This window comes from Aedes aegypti, chromosome 3, assembly GCF_002204515.2.
Source record: "Aedes aegypti strain LVP_AGWG chromosome 3, AaegL5.0 Primary Assembly, whole genome shotgun sequence".
Classification (NCBI taxonomy): Eukaryota; Metazoa; Arthropoda; class Insecta; order Diptera; family Culicidae; genus Aedes; species Aedes aegypti.
In genome coordinates, this window is record NC_035109.1 from 160,955,258 (window position 1) to 160,977,555 (window position 22,298).

General features: G+C 36.3%; 1 protein-coding gene across 1 annotated transcript; it reads left to right on the top strand.

Moving 5' to 3' along the window:
* Positions 1–2,628: 2,628 nt before the first annotated feature.
* LOC5578480 lies at positions 2,629–15,878 on the top strand. Its single transcript, XM_021853010.1, has 3 exons — positions 2,629–2,759; positions 15,231–15,347; positions 15,429–15,878. The coding sequence occupies exons 2-3, from the start codon at positions 15,237–15,239 to the stop codon at positions 15,654–15,656; spliced, it is 339 nt and encodes a 112-aa protein (XP_021708702.1). The 5' UTR covers positions 2,629–2,759; positions 15,231–15,236; the 3' UTR covers positions 15,657–15,878.
* Positions 15,879–22,298: the final 6,420 nt, after the last annotated feature.

The window sequence follows — 22,298 nt, forward strand, 5'->3', positions numbered from 1 at the left end:
CGCTACCTCAATTTAAGTCACTTTTTAACGAAGTAAACTCAATTTATGTCACTTTTTTTGCGCAGTGCGTAAATTGAGTTTAGACAGTTATGTGGGAAATTATTGACTTCCGGTTGGGGAAAACCGTTGGAAACCCATGTAATATGGGTATTTTCGGAACGGGCACGACGAGGAGATTACGAAAATCGATGTCCGACGCCATTTTGAAATCCAAGATGGCGACCTCCGGTTGGAGAAAATTGTTGACGAAAATCGATGTCCGACGCCATTTTTAAATTCAATTCACCAAAACATCAATTAACGAAGTCTGTTTCTACGCAAATTTATTTAACGTCACTTGTTTAACGAAGTAAATTCATTAACATCAGTAAAGATCAGTACATTGATATATTCGCTTATATTAGGGCAAAGTAGACCGTCATTGAAATTTGTACTGGGCATCTATGATTTTGGCCAATCCGTCTCACGATTGCGAATTAAAGAAAATCACTTGTTTTTGCACTGATATTGCTGAAAATATATCAGTATACTTTCTGTATGTAAGCACAGGTAGTGATACTTTAATGAATCAATATTACTGAGTTTTATCACTTTGAAATTGCAATCTGCAAAATAAACATGGCTACTTAGTCTTTAGAGTTTATATTTTATGTTATTCTTAAGTAGCTTCAATGTACAACTAATTACGTTTGTATATACTCAGGCCTATGTATCATGAAGTCCTTGGAAATACAAAAACATCGACACAACCCAATACAACACTTCGTTTGCTAATATGGATAGTAAGAGGCCTTTGCAATATTGAAGAACTTCTATTGATGATTGGTTACGCTTGTATATTCTAATGCCCATATTCGATAGAGATCTTTGAGGACCAAGAACATCCGCACATATTAATACAATACACCGTTTACCCACAGGAATGGTTAGGAGCCTTTGGAGTTTTTGAAAACTACCTTCTAATCACTTATTATGGCCGTAGATCCCAAGGCCTATATTCAATGGAGTCCTTGGAGGACCAAAAACATCCGTATAAATCAATAAAATATTCTGATGACTTAAGCGAAAGGTTGAGAGACTGTACCATATTAAAATACTACCTATAGACCATTGATCATGTTTGTAGATTTAAAGGCCTATATTCAATGAAGTCTTTGGAGGACCTAGGACATCGGTACAAATTATAACAATACTCATTTTCTGATATATATATATATATATATATATATATATATATATATATATATATATATATATATATATATATATATAGATTAGGCCCTGAGCCATATCAAGAAAGCATCTATTGACAATTGGTTACGCTTGTAGATCCTAAGACCTATATTCGATATAGATCTTGGAGGACCTAGGACATCCACACAAATTAATACAAAACACTGTTTACTCACAGGACTGGTTAGGGGTCTGTGGAGCATTTGAAAACTAAAACTGTGGAGTATTTAAAAATAACTCACCATTAGCAAAGAAGGATCTTAGTTTATAATCTGGAAAGTGCAACACTATGCTGAGAAGCAGGCTCTAAACCAATAGGGACATGTTAAAAAAATACATAACAAGAACCTTAAAGTACCATCACTTGTCAGCATGCAGCATGAAGACTTGGAATACTGTCTATCTTACCCCACTTCCCTTAGGATTAAGTGATGCCAATCCCAACCGAACACCAGATCAGAACTCGCCTTTATTGATCCGTGACGTCAGCGCCAGAAACGGGTCTTGAAGGAAGCTTTGCTGCTCGATCAGGTCGCCTTACACTATCATGACGATGACGACAAGACAGCAGGTTAGTATTTTTTCCGAGAGTGCTGGCTCATTATACACTACCACAATTGAAGCGAACCACGAACAACGACGATTGGGCTACCCGGGTAGAGGAGAATAACAAAAAAAAAAAATAAAATAAGAACAAGTTTTGTAATTATATCAAGTTTGATATTTTTATGTCATATTTTAAAACACTCAATACCCCAATAATAACAAAAAGCAATCATAGCAAAATTTGTAATTGGAACGCTATCCTTGAAAACTACACAATAATCAAGTAATAACAAAATCTCATATCATGATAAAATTTGATATTCGGGAAATCATACTAAATAACATAAAACATTATTGAACTTTGCCGTCACAGTAAAATATGTTATTATTTTGATAAATATTAACTGTAGCAAAACTAGTTTGAAGTACTATAAACCATTATCCGGATAGAGATTCAGCCATTAAATAGCAAATTTTACTACAAAAGAGAAATGATTAAATGTCGAAATTTATTGTAATAACTTAGATTGTATGGGATAAAAACTAAAATATCTTTATTCTTATTATTCTTATATTGGTTATTGCATTGACAACATTAGTTATTCTTAACTTTTATACCATTCAAACTGAGTTATTATTTTAACTCTTATTTCATACAAAAAATAACAAACATTCAAGCATTCTTAAGGGTAGAATTCGATATTAATTTGCCATTCTCCTCTACCCGGGTAAGACGCCACCGACGCGACGACTAAAGCTAGTATCAATTGCTATGGACTGGCCTGAAATGGAGGCGTGTGTTTGGCAGTGTAATCACAGAAGCGACTTGTGCAGCCCAACGGCAAAGTTTTTGCTAAATAGAGCACGTACGATATATAAGAACATGAGCACGGTTTCGTCAGCAGCTAGTTTGTACTCTCGTTCTGAACCGTTAGCAAAAAGGACACTTTAGTCTTCAGCGATAAGCGCCAATCGATCAGGTGAGTGAACATCTAACTGTGATAGGTTTGGAAATCAGTGTAATATCACAAATATTATCGTTACCAAAACAGTGAAGTTTATAACAAAAGATTTGAATGCTGAACAAGCGACGAACACCAAGTGGCTAAAAGTTATAAAAATGTGAATATGTTTATTTTGAGAGCAAAACTACAAGCGTATAATATTTTACTATGAGATGTGTATAAAGAACATTTATGTGACTATAAAATCAAACCCAACATAATTGGACCAAGTGCAAGGTTACACTAGTTGTTAAGGTTCAAGTTCAAACCAACTAAGGGTAATTACATAAATGCTAAGTGTTCTAATCGCCTTTTGAATTGTGACAACGACACTTTGTGTTGGCAGAGACCTCCAGCATTGCTGTTGCACAGTTGACACTAACCGAGAAATCTGTCAATCAATCTCAAACGGTAACGGCGAGAAATGAACAACAGGATTTCCTTGTGCGGGTCCGGTGAGGAATTTGTCCTTGCATAATATTGCACGCAGCTAGCACAAATCTTCCAATCAGTGAACGTGATTGGATGCATTGAGATACTTTGAATATGATATGACATTTGCTGAACGGAATTGGAAATGTCACAATGGAAACGCAAAGCCATGCGGAACATTCTGCTGTAGTGGGGTATCCGCACAGTCTTATTATGGAAATATTAATTCAACATAGTGCCTAAGGACTCACTTTTTTTGAATTTTGCGATGTGCTATGCTAATCTAGATTTAGAGGATAGTAAAGTAAAAGAGAAATTTTAAAATCTTACGTACCATGAAACAGTGTATCTTTTCAATCATAAAACAGTTAATTAACGATTTTATGAGTTAATCACATAAGTACATATCATACATGTAGCGGTTTAATTGCAACCGAAGATTATTGATTTGAATAATAAAAAAAGTTTAACGGTTTTTTGGAATCAATTTTTCTACTTTTCAACTCATCATGTTTGTGCGATATTTTAAGTAATTATAAATTATATATATATTTTTAAATTCTTATACCATAGGAAAAAAGCATAGGCAAAAATATAAACGTCACACTCTAAAAAAAGAGAGTCGTGATTTTGGAGCAACGTGTATTTTTATGTTGTAAAATACACCATGACCTAAAGTCATGAAAACATGATTCATTTCACAGTAGCATCAGCTGTACGTTACGTTTTCAATTTTTTTCGAGTCAATTTAAATCATGAAATTTTGAAGTATGTATGCTAGAACCATAAATGAAACACTATTAATGCATTTAGTAACCTGTAATTTATGATTCCTATTTTTGATATGGAAAATGGAAATATCGGTCATGAAATCATGAAGCAGGATCTGCAATCATGAATACAGTTTATGAGAAAACATGAGCACTATTCATGCATTTAGATACCTGTCATTTATGATTCTGATTTTGGTGATGAAACGTGACAAGTTTTCATGACTTAGCTTATGATCAGCAGAATCCCTATATCATGAACTCATTTCATGAAAACAAACATTATTCGAGAATCAAGATTCCAGTTTATTTCGTCATAGGTAAACAAAAACATGAAAACTGAAAGGAACACTAAGTGCCGGTAGTTTAGAAATAAACTATGAAAAACATTCTAAATGTTATTTCAAATGTATTGCCAAATCGTTCCTGGGCTCACAAAATACTGGTCGTTTGCATTGGCGATGAGAAAGTTTTTAACTATGGTGCCACTATTCTCAGGATTTGGAAAGTGGAAGTTGAACATCCTGCTTGTGTGAGCCTTCTAAGTTCTAAGACGTGGGAAAGCGTAGCACACCCGAACAGTTAAAATCGCCGACGAGCTTATTAATTAATAGCTTGCAAGTACATACATTTTGCTACTCCAACATCTAACAGCACTGGTAGCTTAATTGAGTCGTGAAACAATTTGAAAGCTATCGAAAATGCCACCAAGAATGCCATCGAAAGGATGGAAAATTTGTGAAGAACATGGTCTTCAGTTTACCCTTTTATACAGACAAACCATGTTTTTGAATTTCACTCGAAAACACTACCAAAATAAAACATGAAAAAGGTGACAGTTAGGTTTATGCTACATTCTGAGCACACAAATTCTTAAATAAAAGTAATGGGTTCATGCTTTTTGATCATGAATTCGGCAACGGATTGTTGTCCGTGTCCAAAACATACCCAAATGCATGTGGTGAGTTATAGTTTTTGATATTCTTCCGGTCTGCTGGCTTGAATAACATTTTTTCAAGAATCCCTCCAAAAAATTCTTTCTTATTGTTTTCTTTTCGAAAAACTTATGATGAAATCATATGTTGGTTTCTGAGAAAATTTAGACTCCCTCACAAATCGCTCTCTGTAACAATCATGATCCGCTGCACATCATGAGAGTTTTCATAATCTACTGCTACAGCTCTTACTATATCGGGGGAAAACAGTGCATAATAAAACCCATTTAAACAAGTGTAGTATAACACCTACCTCCAATAGTAAATAAGCGAGAAAAATGGGTATTATCATCGCTCTTCCTTTGAGACTCTCTTTCGCTGCAGTTGTTCATCAAGCTTGTTACTTGAGATACATTGCCGATCATGAATGCGATGTTTTTCTTTGCTTGCTTTGATCGTGCTTCAAAATCAATTCCTGGGTAAAATACAACACGTGATTCTTTAAAAAAAATTGCCCAATGATTCCACTGAGAAACCGCCCCATAAGTCTTTCGAAAATATCTCCAGAAATTACACTTCTTCTTCTTCTTTCTGGCATTACGTCCCAACTGGGACAAAGCCTGCTTCTCAGATTAGTGTTCTTATGAGCACTTCCACAGTTACTAACTGAGAGCTTTCTTTGCCGATTGACCATTTCTGCATGTGTATATCGTGTGGCAAGTACGAAGATACTCTATGCCCTGGGAATCGAGAAAATTTCCTTTACGAAAAGATCCTCGACCAGCGGGATTCGAACCCACGACCCTCAGCATGGTCATGCTGAATAGCTGCGCGTTTACCGCTACGGCTATCTGGGCCCCGAAGAAATTACACTTAGTTCCTTTGAATTTTAGCCTTCCGGTTATCGTCCGGTTATCCACTGCCAAAAGCACCGGGCTGATGCTGTATACAAAAGGAGAAATTCTAGCTTGAGCCAAAAATAAACACAACATTTAATAACAACCTTAAAGCAGAGCCTCTTTAGGCAATTCCTTAATTTATCAAAACATCTTGCAAAATAAACCATAAATATTCCAGAATCTGTAAATATTTTATCAGGAATTGTTTTGATGGTTTTTAATGTATTCCTACTAAATTTTTGATGGTTCTTCAAGCAATTCTTTAGGCAGGGCTTTCCTATATAGACAGGCCTGATACTCATACATGCTCACTCAGAAAGGATTCAAGTCATTTGGATAAATTCCGTTTGGTCAATGGCTAAATTCTAATTGGCCTAATAATGACATTAGAGGAACTGGGTGTAAAATGCGTCACCCTCGATTCGAACGAACGACGTGCTTTGGGACTCAGTTTTTCACCCGAGATAATAGAAAATGTATTAAAATGTTTTTCTATTTATATAATTCTAAATGTTTCCCTGGCGAAAATCGTGAAAAACTTGATAAAACGTTTTTTGCTGTTTTTTTTTTTTTTGAAGTGTTGTGACGTTCAATTCAGACATAGCTTATGTTGAAATAAGGACTAACCATTATTACGATGAAAATATTGCTCCTCCATGTGCACGCATCTCACTCATCGCGTTTTTTTTATAATTAACTCATTATGCGTGATAAAGATTGAAAAAATATTGGTGAAATTATGAAAAAATCCACGTGCTCAGATGGGATTTGAACCTAGGACTCTTGAATAGACAAGTGATTTACCAACTGAGCTACCGAGCCACTTGGCGACCCAATAACTCAAAAAGTTACAAGTTTCGAATTCAAATCCATCCAGATTACGCAGACCCTTGCATAACCACTATCCATCCATCTCATGTAGGGGGAGATCCCCCAGTACCGGACACTTAAGCCACTAAATTCATAATTCGAAAAATATTGATTTTATGGGCTCGTGTTATTTAGGATAAATACTATCATTTTTATAGGGTACAAAAATAAATTTGAAAATATAAATATGAATTTTGACATTGTGTTTTGATGATGTATTTTAGTACCAAATTGATCGATCTTGAAAGGTGGCACCCAATACCGGACACGATCTGGAAATGCCTCGAATTCTGTAAATTTGAACATCATTGAATGTGTACACTATAGAAATAGTTTATAATTACCAATTCAATGCAATTGCAACATTTACAAAAATAATTTGAGTTTTTCTTAGTTTGCAAGATGCTTATCAAAAACCTCTTTCATATATGATGAAAAATAGCACATTTTACGATGCTGTTCTGAATATTCATTCTTCTTAATTTTATTGCAAGTTTGATACCATGATCGACGGAACCCATGAAAAATGAAAGTATTTTGAGACACTGATGCAATAATTACAAAGATATCATTTAACAAATCAAGATGTCCGAAACTGAGGGACAGGAGGTGCTTAACCAAAATTGTAATATGTCCATATTTACTTCAATTATGGTACAAAATACATTCATACTTTCAAATTAGGATTATGTTCGATCATGCTTGGGAATCCAAAGTATTTTTTCATATTCAAAATAATTACTAAATAGGCTCAAAATTAAGAAGATACGTCAATTTTTCAAAGATTTTCAAACTTTTCTACTTTTTTAAAAAGGGATGCATATTTCAAGGATGTGTTATTCTACGTAAACATTAGTCTACATAATAGCTTTCTTTTCTACTAATACACCATCTTGATTGGACCATGATTTCTCAATGTTTCAACTTTGTCCGGTATTGGGTGCTGTCCGGCACTGGGGGATCTCCCCCTATACCGCATAATTTTTTTTTTGCATAATTTCACCCATAATTTATCCATCTCCTCCACGCGTAATGAGTGAATAAATGTAAACAATGATTTAGTTTTGCGAATTCTCCAAAATTGAATAGTTACTATAGTCACAAAATTACTAAATTTTAGATATTTATGACTATATTTTATCTACCTTTCTTTCACTCTGCAGGTATTTTTAATGCTATTTATCAATTCGAAAAATAAATCGAGATAAAATGAAAATATGTTCAACAAAAATCACAGCTGAATATAAAAGAGGCAGAAAGAAAATTAACGACTAAGGCATAACGTTTAGTAATAAGGTGACTTTTTTGTGAGCGTTAATTTGGTCATTGATGTTATTAGGATCGAATCTTATATTCTTTGAAGAGCACTCACAAAATTTTTGCGGACAATTCTGAAAACTATTCAAAATTTAGACGGGGTTGGTGGTTTGATGGCTACCGCTTCTGCTTCATAAGCAGAAGGTCATGGGTTCAATCCCAGGCCCGTTCCGTTCCTCGTACTTTGTAGTTGTATATCTCTTACTTGCTTCTATCTTCCATTCTAAATGTGTCACACTCAAACTATTCGTTCATAGCAAACGCTAGAACCAGAGACGGACAAGAAACCGTTTCCCTAACGCTTCCATTCTTCCACGTGCATGCCTTTTCTTACGCCTGATTCATAGGCAGTCTGCTAACCACAAAAGCAAACCTCTCTGCCATGCCTTTCGCCCAATCCAAACACTCCCGCATGAACTGGCGTAGATGCAGTGGTATATGCGGTCTACGTGGGAGCCAGTTTGATGCATCATCGATTCCTACCCCTTCCCCACATTGGTCTGCATTCTGACGTGGCAGGCACCATTGTCGTCTAAAAATAGAAGATCACCAGCACTTATACACTGAGTATGCATGTTAGTCCCAAGCAGTCATTCGGGTGGTTCCTTGTGTAAGCGCAGCTGATCTGGCGATACTGAAGTAGCATCCACGGGCGGCCAATCAAGCTCAAGCTCAAGCAAGTTCAATTCTCAAACAGTCATTCAAGTTATCGTTCAAAAGTAAGGGTTCACTCCTCAGTATGGTGTACTGTACAAAAGTTTGGGTTCACCCGAACTTACTTGAAAAACGAAAATTCTATGAAATTTCAAACCAATCATATACCTACGCGAGCTATGAATTATTAAATCGGCAGAGATATTGACAAAAATGATTTGCGTGTGGCTCAGGTGAACCCATACTTTTGCACGATGACTTGAATGACTGTTTCATTGTGATTACGATTATAATGACACCTTGTTTCAAAATTTTGGTCGATCCAAAGCTGAGGAAATTAGCTATGTTTTTTTCAGTGTGTTTTCTAAAAAAATGGCACAATTTTAAGTAAAATTTAGTATACAAAATTCAAAAAATGCTTTTGTAAAAATACATACAAAGTAAGAATAACTCTTCAAATGCGACATAGAGAGTTTCAATTGGACGTGTAATCACAGAGATATTTACAGAACACTTTTGTATGTTTTTGAAGGAGTGAACCCAAACTTTTGCACGGGAGTGTATATCGCACAAATAAATGACTGCGTGATATTTTTCTAAGATGTTCGATTTAAAATAGTTTCAAGTAATCGAATAATATCCATAAAATTTAATTGTAATGCGATTTAAAACAATTATTTTGCAAAAAAAATTCGGTTTCATTGCACCTATGTATAGTCGTACATCAGTACCCATAGTGGAAGGTCCCATGAGAATCCAATGGATTGCGCTATTAAAGAAACCATGCTTAAAACATACCTCCCCTACAGGAACAGTGTTCCTTTTTTGGTGTAGGGAAGTTACAAATGAATTGTGATTTTAACACATTTAAATCATACGTTCAAATCACATATTTCATGTTTTTATTAGCATATTGTGCACTCTTAAAAATAATGAAAACTACTCTGGACGTAATTCTGGTTATGACTGAATGGCACATGATGTAAGTGATGGAACGACACAAAAAAGTGTCCTTAAAGACGTATTGAACAAAAAATGTAATTTTACATGTTAAAGGATACAAAAATGATGGAACCGTGATCGACATTTCCCGAATCAGACACTAATGTATTTGAAATTGGACAAAAATTCACGTCATTCGGCTCGCTTCTTTTATGTGCATCCCAGAAGACGTAAATCACATTATTTTTTGGTACTGTGTGGCTTTTTTTCTTAGGCGCTAAGGGGCTTAGAGGTGACTAATGGTTCATTTACCCTACTTGATTCCTGAGAGAGAGGATAAAGCTCACTGACAGCTGGCTTGTTTTCTTGGCTTCTTTGATTATTTTTTCTCTTGCTTGGGTTGTGCACAATGGTTCATGAAGCACAAACTGGGTCAAAACCATTTTCACATTCCATTTGTTATCAAAAAGATCAATAGCAATTCAAGTCCAATAATCAATATTTAATTCCACCGATCCTATATGAAAGAGCATATGAAAAGAACCTTAATTTTCTATCACATACACTTTTATTTTAACCAAACTTTCACACTCTGTCCAACCAATGTGCGGTTTTCAGCGACAGTTGATGACAGGTTCGCAATGGGAGCTTTGGGGAGCTCGCAATCAAAGCCAACTGTCTACTCTCCCTCAGCTTGATTCGCATTTGTCTCACGCACCAAATCTTGTCGCACCTGTTGTCAACTCATCGTCCCCGATGTGCTCTTCGCCTTATTGTACTTGTCGGATCAGAAATGAACACCATTTTCAGAATGTTATTGTCCGGCATTCTTACAATAGGTCCCACCCAACGCATCCTACCAGCTTTTACTACCTTCATGATCTAGGGGCGCTGATAGCCGTAGCGATAAACGAGTAGCTATTCAGCAAGACCAATCATGGGTCATGTATTCGAATGCCAATGGTCAAGTTTTCGTAAATAAAAATTTTCTCGACTTCCCAAAGCATATATTATCTTCTTACCTGCCACATGATATACAGATGCAAAGACAAAGCTCTCTGATTATAATTGTGGAAGTGCTTATAAGCACATTAAGCTGAGAAGCAGGCTCAGTCCCAGTTGGGACGTACTGCCAGGAAGAAGAAGAAGATTATGCTAGGTTCACCGTAAAGTTTAGCGAGCTCGTGGTTTATTCTTCACCATTACACGCTTCAATTGCTTCTCCAACCGCTGTTAAGTACCATGAAGCTACCATTCACCGTGCATTAAAAAACAATTACACTTCAAAAATATTGAAAAATTGTGTTTACAAATGCCATGTTATGATTGCCTCGTACCGTTGCTGGTAGTGTGCGTAGTTATTTTTAAGAGTATTCAAAGTTAAAATAGTGGAAAAATCATCAAAAACGTTACATGAAGTTTAAATTTATTGTCCAAACCATTTCATTTTCGCTTGAAAATTTCATTCTGAAGTAACACTGTTCGACAAAAAAATTCGATCTGAATGCACAGAGACCGGACACCCCGTGCTTGAAAGTATAAAAATAAACAAAAATAATGGCGTTTTCAGAATGTTCGTGTCTGCCCCAGGTCATTTTTAAAATATACTTGAACTTTTTGCATTTTTTATTTAAAAATCTAATCTAATCAATAAACCGACACAGTGTTTTATATTCAGGACAGCGGAATTCATGTGCCATATAATGTTTTCAACTTTAAATACAATATGAAGAGTTGTAATAAGATTTGCAGGGAATTCTCCGCCCTTTTTTTGTACCCTCCCCATTTTTAAAGTATCGCAAATGATGGAACACACACAGGGACAGGCAAAAATTGGGCCAACTTTGGAATGCTGTAACTTTGACAAAGATTGACCGATTTCATTTCTTTAAGAAGTAATGGACGGGTCAACTAATCTAGTTTTGAGGTGCATCCATGGAGATGAACTATGACCACCGGATACCGGTGATAATCCGGATTTCCGGAAGCATGTCTTATGCAGTAAAATTATGACGTGTTTTTAGCAAAGGTCTCGGCTAAAAAATCAAAATTTTAGACCGTCGCAGTTGGTCTCAAATGTGGCCACAATATTTAAATATACACATTGAGTCAACAGTTGCCCTATTTACGACAAGACATGAAGAACAAACTGTCGCATGATATGTTTTGGTGTAAAAATCGAAATGTCCCCAATGATAGGTTGCTTAGGGAACTATTAGAGATCCTCAAAGTAGCCATTCTAGTTAAATATCCATTTTCGGTCTAAAGTTGACCTATTCATGACTAAACATGAAGAATGAGCCGTTGCACAATGAGTATTGAAGCTCAATTCCAATTGTCCCCAATCATAGGTTCCCTAGGGGACACCCGGTGGTCCCAAAAGTGGCCAATTCAATTAAATTCCCATTTTGAGTCTACAGTTACTTTATTTACGACAAGGCATGAAGAAAGAGCCGTCGCATGATATGTTTTGGTGTAAAAACAGAAATGTCCCCAATGACAGGTTCCTCCGGGAAATTCCGGTGGTCCCAAATGTGGCCACTGTAGTCAATTATCCATTTTAGGTCTACAATAGCCCTATTTAGCACGAGACATGAAAAATGAACAGTCGCACGATATGCATTGGAGTTCAATTTCAATTGTCCCTAATTACAGGTTCCCTCGGGAACATCCGGTGGTCCCGGAAGTAGTCACTGTAGTCAACTATCCATTTTGAGTCTACTGTTGCCCTATTTACGACAAAATATGAAGAGTGAGCCGTCGCATGACATGCTTTGGTGTCAAAATCGAAATGTCCCCTATGCAAGGTTCCCCCGAGGCACTTGGCGGCTCCATGAGTGGCCAAATCTGTACAAGACTCATTTTCAATTTATAATAGGGTATTTTATGATAAACTAGGGAGAAAACAATATTGCGCGACATATTTTGAGTGAATAAATTGTTTGATCCCAATTCGGATCCACTACCGGCACCGATTCCGGGTAAATGGCCATATCTTGGTTGTTTCTGGACCGATCTTAATACTTGGCGCACCAATCGCTTCAGGATTTGATCTTCTATCTTCATGTGTAGTAAAATTTTGATTTTTTAGCCGAGACCTTTGCTAAAAACACGTCATAATTTTACTGCATAAGACATGCTTCCGGAAATCCGGATTATCACCGGTATCCGGTGGTCATAGTTCATCTCCATGGATGCACCTCAAAACTAGATTAGTTGATCCATCCATTACTTCTTAAAGAATTGAAATCGGTCAATCTTTGTCAAAGTTATAGCATTCCAAAGTTGGCCCAATTTTTGCCTGTCCCTGTGTGTTTGCCTGTGTGTTTGTTATTTTGACAACCCCCTGTATATCAAATATTCATTTGCGATACTTTAAAAATGGAGAGGGTACAAAAAAAAGGCGGAGAATTCCCTGCAAATCTTATTACAACTCTTCATATTGTATTTAAAGTTGAAAACATTATATGGCACATGAATTCCGCTGTCCTGAATATAAAAACTGTGTCGATGTCGATTAGATTTTTAAATAAAAAATGCAAAAAGTTCAAGTATATTTTAAAAATGACCTGGGGCAGACACGAACATTCTGAAAACGCCATTATTTTTGTTTATTTTTATACTTTCAAGCCCGGGGTGTCCGGTCTCTGTGCATTCAGATCGACTTTTTTTGTCGAGCAGTGTAATTGAATCGTGGCATAACAATAAATCCAACATTGCCCAATAATTAAGGCATGATGCACGGTAATAGATACAATACATAGTAAAAGGGTCCATTCACCGTGTATTTGTGTTTCGATTCATACACAACATAAATTACAACATCGAATCTCAGTACTAATTTAAGAAGAAAGAGAAGTAAGCAATCCAAATTATTTATTGCGTTTCCTGAATATATACTCGATATTTGATAAGGGGCATGGCGATTTGCATAATTTTATAGGTGGACGTTTGACGTTCTTTGAAATGCTACCGGTTTTATATGAAACTGCTCTATGCGAAACGTATACCTAACGTCTTTATGCGAAACGTCTTAATGCAGAATGGGTTATCTCCATTTGATAAATACAGTCAACTCTCCATAACTAGATATCGAACAGATCATTAAGTTATGGAACACAAAGTCCTAGTAACTGCGTTACAAGGTATCAAATCTTACTATGGTTCTCTATATTTGTGGGCTTCGTGGCCGTGCGGTTAGCGGCGTCAGCCGTTTAAGCGTATTGTGTCACGGGGTGTGGGTTCGATTCCCGCTACGGTCGGTGGAAACTTTTCGTCAAACGAAAAATTCATCACTGGGCCACTGGGTGTTCCGTGTTGTCCGTTGCCTAATGTTAGTGATCGTTCAGTCTGTGCAGTCTTTGGCTGAAGACGGTGTGAATTGTCTTTTTTGTCTTTTTACCTCAAAATCGGGATATGAAATATCGAGTTAGAGAGAGTTGACTGTATTTACTGAGATCTTCAATCGTCAGTATTCTGTTTCTATAGAGTTAATGTTAAACAAGTTCATATGATTCTTGGGAGCCCTACGCATAGAAACAACTGTAATATGAATTCAACTCTAGATCTAGAGACCAAATCACGACTTTAATCGACATATTTTATTAACGAAAAAAAAATGCTTGTAATGTCATAAATGGTTTTTTAGTTTTTACTCAATAGTAAATTAATTGTTTATTAATAGTTTGGCGACTGCAACAGTTAGTTGACAGTTGGATTGATCTGATGCTAATGGAATCATGTTCTAGTAACTATTGCATAGTATTCTTCTGATTCGGTTTGTCTCAAATACGTCGAAAATCAACTCATCCAATATGCTCACGAATATTCACAAATAACTGTAATGCTCACAAATGATGAACCATGAGTTTATGTAGCACGTAGTTGTCCCATGCATACAAAAGCCGTGATTACAATACATGTACAATTGATTGAACTATACATAAGTCGAGTACCGTAATCCAAGTTCAAATTGATCACAGGGGTGAATTTGACCAGGTTGGTACCAATTGAAGTTCCTTCCAAAGATACTAAATAATTCTTTGGCATCAAAATTATGTTGACAATATATCTATTCCTAAGGATAATATAACAAAAAGTTGTAAATTTATGATCAATTGGCTCTCGGATTACGGTACTCTAAAAATTAACTAGTTTATCAATATGGAATGGAATATCTGTTTGAATAATGAGAAAATGATAACTTTGGCAGAGAAACATATTTGTTGACATCCTTTGAAGTGTTCTCAGCTTGGTGAGAAGTATGATCTGTCTCAGCTGGAACGTAATGCCAAGAAAAAGAAAGAAACGTGATTGAGCAGACGGTATCGCGATGACTCCTAGGTTTAAAATAATCCAAATAGATCAGTTACGACAATAGCCACCGACCGATTACACGCCGCTCTCCATGCTTAGAAGCCCCCAGAGTCTATATTAATTGCGCCGTGGGTTAATGTTGTCTAACCCATGAGGCTATTTTCAACACGGACGCATTCCAAATAACTGTGTGCACAACATAAATCATTTCTTTTCACGCTGACCGAACGCGATCACCTTATGCAACATCCACTCGCTCAATTAATTAATTTTTCCACCCACTCGGTACTAATTTCTATCTCTATTTTTCAGTTAAAAATGAACGCACTCATCTTGACTTTCGCTCTTTTCTGCGCCGGAGCTTCCGCCCAGATCTATCTCAACCAACCGATCGCCTTGGCGCTTCAACATCAACCGGTTCAGCAAGAGGTGGGTGACTCAACGAATTTTGCGTACAGTAGTGTATTTGCATTAATTTCCATTATTGCTTACTTCCATCGGTTTCCTAAGGCCTCTTTGGCACATCCGGCTGTCGTGGAAAATGCACTCAACGAGGCACAGTACCCGGCGGAGTTCAGGAACAACATCTACAAAAATCCACACGTTGCCGAGGCGTTGGCTAAGGAATCTTGGTTCGGAGACAAGGAAATGCCAGTTTTCGAACGAGCTGCCGACAAGATTCCCCGCGAACGTATTCTGAAGATTTTCAAGAACGCCGGCTTTGTGCGTCGACGTTAATGATGCTCGGAGAACATGACCAGACTTTTTGATTTTGATGTCGGACCACGATTGGTTGCCTCTCTACAAATGCGCGATGCTGCAATAATGTTGTTGCTCCTCACCATGTAAATATAGGATAGAAACTGTTCCTGAATCATGTTTAGCTTAGAATATCGAATGTCTGTGTGTATCTGATATTATTTATTTGTTTCAGAATAAAAATAACTTATTGGATCGAAAGCTGCGGTTATTTTCTCTATTAAGGTGAAACAGTTTGGAATCAACTTCTAAGATTGCATTGAAACTTCAAAGGCACAAATCTCGCGAAGAAAGCATCCCACAACAGTAAACTTTTTATTTTGGTTTTGTGCACTAGCAGAAAGCTTAAAATAAGAAGATCAGAAACGTTTGTCAACTATTTCTCCAGTTTTGTGCTTTTGAAAACGTGAGTAGGGGCACAAGTCGGCCATTGTGACGGCCATCTTTGGATTCCGAGATGTTTCACCTTAAATGCCCTAAAGCGGGCCTGCGCAAGGTACGGCCTGAGATCATATCATACGTTTCGTGGAGGGTTTGAAAATTCTTCTCATATTTATTTGACCCGTTGAAATTAGAACATACCAAGGCGTGTTTGAATGTTAAATTTAGCTGTGTAATATTTTTTTTTTTAATTTCTCAAATGGCTTTTAAAATGAATTACAGTCTAACCTCCATAAGTCGATACCTGAACTGCCCATAACTGCATATTTGTCACATTCGACATTTTTGACGATTTCGAGTTAATACCGTGGAACATCATCAAATCATCAATGCTTTCGACTAACTTAATAACATCTGTGAGATTGTTCTAGAAAATTCGGAAAAAATACCAAGTTGTTTTGTCACATTGCTTAATATAACCGCATAACAGTCACATTGAAATTGTAGATGGGCCTCGTAATGTTGTGGCAAAGAAATTTTTATCAGAATTATTTTCTAACTTTTCACCCAATATGTGAGATGAACTGTACAAAATTTCAGCTTCATATAAGCATTGTTGAGTTCTCGGTAATTTTTTGAAATTTTTGGGCAGTCCCATACTGACGAGAAATTCACATTTTGTACTCCATTTACTCAGTGCCTACTTTTGTCGAATGTTACAAATATGCAGTTATGGGCAGTGAAGAAATCAACGACTAATGGAAATATCAAGTCATGGAACAGAAATGCCTTCAAAAGCTGTTTGAGGGGACTATCATAGTAACCATGAAATTCTGTTTTTGCAATTTCTCATCGCAATAGGCTGATTTTCGTCACGCCAATCTGTCATTAAACGGCCTACAGTGCGGGAATAGTCATTACGCAACTGAAAGCAGTGCTGTTATGATTGATTACGCAACGCTTTCTCATTACGCAACTGTTTTGAGCTGCGTAATGAATCATTATACAACCATTTTTTAGAAATTGTAAAATTATGGTGAATGCATTCCGATATTATTTCTGGTACCCTCAAGAGATCTTCTACGAAACAGAGCTGATGGCTGATGGTCTAAAACTATCAATATCACTTGCGAGCTATCAATATCACTTTGATTTGACAACCAACAGCAGTGATGCGACATCGCACTCTGGATCAAAATCACTGCAGAATGAGTGATCACGTGGTCATTATCCATGCTATTGATGTTTTTCAGTGACCAACACATAGTTTCAATCTATCCGCAACACTGTCGAAAATATCGTACTGATAAATTCACATTTTATCTGCTCAATTTAAAGCTAAACTTAACCCATCAGTGATATCCATAGTCTATCGCCATCAATGCACTGGTGATGGAGTAGACAGCATGATGTTGATGTGATATGGAATGATCCGATTTGTATCGCAGTCGGCCTGTACAAATCAGCAAATTTTAAGCATTGATGGTGACATCGAGCAACTCTTCTACGAAATTGCAAAAAAAATGTTGTACGTAACTCGGTGGGGGGGGGGGGTCAGATAGCCGTAGCGGTAAACGCGCAACTATTCAGCAAGACCAAGCTGTCGTGGGTTCGAATCCCACCGGTCGAGGATCTTTTCGGGTTGGAAATTTTCTCGACTTCCCAGGGCATAAAGTATCATCGTACCTGCCACACGATATACGCATGCAAAAATGGCCATTGGCATAGTAAGCTCTCAGTTAATAACTGTGGAAAAGCTTATAAGAAAACTAAGCTGAGAAGCAGGCTCTGTCCCAGTGGGGACGTAATGCCAGAAAGAAAGAAGCAAGAACTCGTTGCACAACTCGATTTTTACAGCACTCGGTGTGATTATCCTACTCAGCGAGCCTCGTAGGATAAATTTACGACTCGTGCTGTAAAAATCATCATTCTGTTCTAAAACTACTTGCTTAAGTCAACTTGTTCCGTAAACTACTATTTTAGTATACAGTCGACTTCCCACATCTCGATGTTCTTCCTCTTCTTCTTGGCTTTAACGTCCCCACTGGGACAGAGCCGGCTACTCAGCGTAGTGTTCTAAGAGCACTTCCACGGTTATTAACTGAGAGCTAAACACGGACTTCTTCTTATTGACATTACGTCCCCACAGGGACAGAGCCTTCTTCTCTACTTAGTGCTCAATGAGCACTTACACAGTTATTAACTGTGTTTTTTAGTGGTTAAGCACGCCTAACGTGAGTCCCACACCGTGCCAACACACAACAGGCCTGGCTTTTGAAGCTTTTTTGTACCCTACTATAAAAAAAAACAGTTTTTAACTGAGAGCATTCTTTGCCAATGTTGCCATTTTCGCATGCGTCCATCATGTGGCAGGTACGATGATACTCTATGCCCAGAGAAGTCATGGAAATTTCCATTACGAAAAGATCCTAGAGCGACCGAGAATCGAACCCAGGCACCTTAAGGATGGCTTTGCTTTGTAGCCCCGGACTCTAACCACTCGGCTAAGGAAGGCATCTCGATGTTCTACATCTCGATATCTCTCTTTACGTCGATGATGATATTTTGGTCCCTTCATTCTGCATACATTTTCACTCTCCATATCTCGATATCCTCCTTATTTCGATGTCTCCCTATCTCGATGTTGTTTTCATTCCCGATTTTCTCTCCATATGTCAATATACTTGTTATCAAAGGCTATACTAAATTTTAGGGACTCAAAACAATTTCGAAGACGAATTGAATATTTCAGTCATACATAAACCTGCTTCCAATCAAATTGTATTACGTGAAAATGTGATGTTGCAATAAGCACTGTTGATAATTCAATTATAAACTCTACTCATGGTTCAATTTTTTCCAAGACTTTTTTTCAGTTTGGTTAGGTTAAAACGTTACGATGTAAACAGAACGTAAATTGCGTTCAGCATTTGTTGTCACTGCCCTGTGCTCTAGTGATCCACGAGTACCGGACATCCAGTGGCGTAGCTAGGGTTTTAGGGGCCCGGTGCGGAGGTAGATTTGGGGGCCCCTCAAATAGAGGTTTGCAAAATATGTCTTATTAGCTTACACATACCTACATATTTTAGTCAAAAACGTTTAGTATTAAAAAAACGTGATTCAAAGGTCAAAATATATTCTGCTAGTAAAAATTTACCCATACGAGGACATAGCCAGGAAGTCCATCAAGGATTAATTTTTGATGTTATGTCTTGTGGAATCAAAAAATATCTATGAAGCAATTGCTGCAGAAGTTCCTATAAATTTCTGTTTTAAAGGATCTTTAAAGATAAATATCTTTATTTAAGAGATTTGCAGCCCGAGGCTGGCTCATCACTTTCTTTGAAGAAATTCTTGGATAACTTTCTGTATGATGTACGGTGTTTAGTAGTTTGCTTACGGTTATACCTAGATGAACGCTTTAAAGGCTTGTAGAAAAATATCTCAATTCAAAGGAAAATAGCTGATGAAACGGCTCTATTTTAGTATTGCGCAAATCACTGAAATTGTTTTGTGGTTTTTGATGCAGATCTAGGAGGCAATCTAGACGAAATGTTTTATAAACTTTTGGAATATACCTTAAAAAAACATGCAGGAATTCTTCTGAAGTAAAAATATTTTCCTAGAACTCTGTCAAAATTCCTGAAATTTGTGATTTTTTGTTTATTCTTGAGAAAAACTTCTTATAACAGAAGTCTTGTAAGAATATATAAAAAAATCTTGAAGAAACTGGTAGAATCTCTTAGAAGTTTCTGGGAATATCACTGCTTTTATCTTTAAGGACTTATTGTAGTAATGAATGAATCCATGAAGAGCACCCTGGAAAAAATGAGGGACGTATTTAAAAGGATTTCAAATTATCTGAGGAATTCAAACTTCTAAGATAAATACCAAATGAAAATACTTTCTTGGCCAACGGTACGCCAAGAAATCCTTCCAGTGATTTTCAGATGGCTCCTCAGTTAAAACCTTGATAAATTCCGAGAATGATTTCTGTAGGAGTTCTTGAACGATCCTTGAGAAAATCCGGATATAAATTTTAGGATTTTCCGTGGCAATTTCATTAAAAATCCCTTAATGAATTTACAACCATATAGGAAAGCTAGATAGATTATTACTAGCAATATTATAGTGTATTTCTTTCAACAATTATTAGAAAAATCCTACTGGCATAGTTTAGTATGTACAGTTTCTACATGAAAGCGCTGGAAAAAGTTCCTTGGATTTGTTGCTTATGTTTATTTCGAAGAAATAAAGGATGTCTGCAAAAATTCCTAAAATAATCCAAAATGAATAATTGAAAATATGTTCTCGTTTTTTTTTTTTCAACGAAATCTTAAACAAATCTCTGGATACATTTAATAAAAAATAATGAAAATTCCATGGCATAATTTTATATAAGGGGGGTCCGTAGCCTTGAGGTAACGCTTTCGCTTCATAACCGGAAGGTCATGGATTCAATTCCCAGCCCCTCTAAAAAAATAACCCGTCCAGCCACCAGAAGACGCCGCACGGAGGACCGTGCTTAGGGGAGAACATCCATCCTCCGTCAGTATCAGATGGTGACTGAGACAAACTGACCCACTTCGCCGGCAGCTAGCCTCAAACGACTCAGGAACACGGCAAAACGAACCACCGCAAGAGCAATTGACTATGGCTTATGGAAATCGATTGGATCAACAGCAGAGCACTCTCCTACCTGCTCGGTGTGAGAGCAAAAGAGCAGAAGATAGTGAAAGCAGATGTAAATATAGATTAGCTAAAAAAATAGAACTGTATCGGTAAGAAAGATACAGATAAACTGATTCCGGCACAGTAGTGGCCACGAGCACGGAGTGCCTTAAAAAAAAAATAAATATATATATATATATATATATATATATATATATATATATATATATATATATATATATATATATATATATATATATATATATATATAAAGTATCAGGAGAAATGTTTTAAGAAATGCCCTGAACAACATATTACATTTCATTTGCCGTAGCAGTTCAGATTATTTACAGGTGAGTTGATTTCACCTGCCTATCAGAAAAAAAAAAACACGTTTTTAATCTACTTAACCTAACCTAACCTAAATATATAACGCATTAATCGTCTCAATAGAAGATTGTAACGATTTTTGCCTGAAATTATTAATTATTTTATTTGACATTTGTTCCAATGTTTCAACATTGGATATTCTATGTAAATCATTGGTACTATACCAGGGAGGAAGTCTCAGAATCATTTTCAAAATTTTATTTTAAATTCTCTGCAGAGCTTTCTTCCTGGTATTACAACAGCTAGTCTATATTGGTACAGCATGCAACATGGCTGGCCTGAATTTATGACATTTATGATACAAAACATAAGACAACAACAACCTTAAAGAAAAATATTTTGTATTGGTCTTAGAAGAGCAAAGAATTTTGTCTGTTTTTTGAACGAATTTAATTTAATTTCATATAATAAGAGCATTTTTTTTCCAAAAATTATATTATTATATTATTAAATTAACTTATTTCCATATGAGAGTTAAAGTTAATTTGTTACATTATTTATTTTTTCAAAAGATGAAGAGGGTGTGTGCCTCTGTGGAATAGATATTCATAGAATATCACTCAAAATTATTGTTTCTCCTTAAAATTTTAATAAATGGACCCATGATATTCTTTTTTCAATATCATTTTTATAAAATAAAATAAAGGTCGTTAGCATGATTAATAAGTCCTCAAACAGCATGGAAAAGGTCGCTTAACATGTACAGCGAGGGGACAATATAGAGTTTTTGAAGGTATACTTTTAAAGGAATAATCAAACATTATCTAGAGAAGAAACCAAAATACTATTTCACATTCAATTCTAAACTGGTTGATTTTACCATTGGGTTTAAAAGTCAAAGATCTTTCATCCATATTCGGAGTTAAAAATGCCTAGAGATTGTAACCAAAAAATAATTTGAAACTAATTGAATTCAAATTACTTATTCAATTAATTCGAAAGAGGAGGACATTTTCAGCGCAAAGAGGACGTGGGGACATTTGAACAAAAAGAAGGACATGTCCTTCTAAAGGATACCGTCTGGTAAGCCTACCTTAAGGGGGCAGGATCCGTCATTGATTTCGGAATTTTCAAAAGCATTTTTTTTTTCGTTCAAAATCAAAGAAATTATCAGGAAAATGTGTTCACTGTATTCTTTTCTACAACCGAACCACATTTTCATCGATTGATTTCGTGTTT

What these genes read in the sequence shown, in the direction of transcription:
- LOC5578480 (XM_021853010.1), top strand. Translation starts at nt 15,237, where the DNA reads ATGAACGCACTCATCTTGACTTTCGCTCTTTTCTGCGCCGGAGCTTCC. An exon ending in ATCAACCGGTTCAGCAAGAG is followed by an intron (nt 15,348 to 15,428) that starts GTGGGTGACTCA and finishes CGGTTTCCTAAG; the next exon opens with GCCTCTTTGGCACATCCGGC.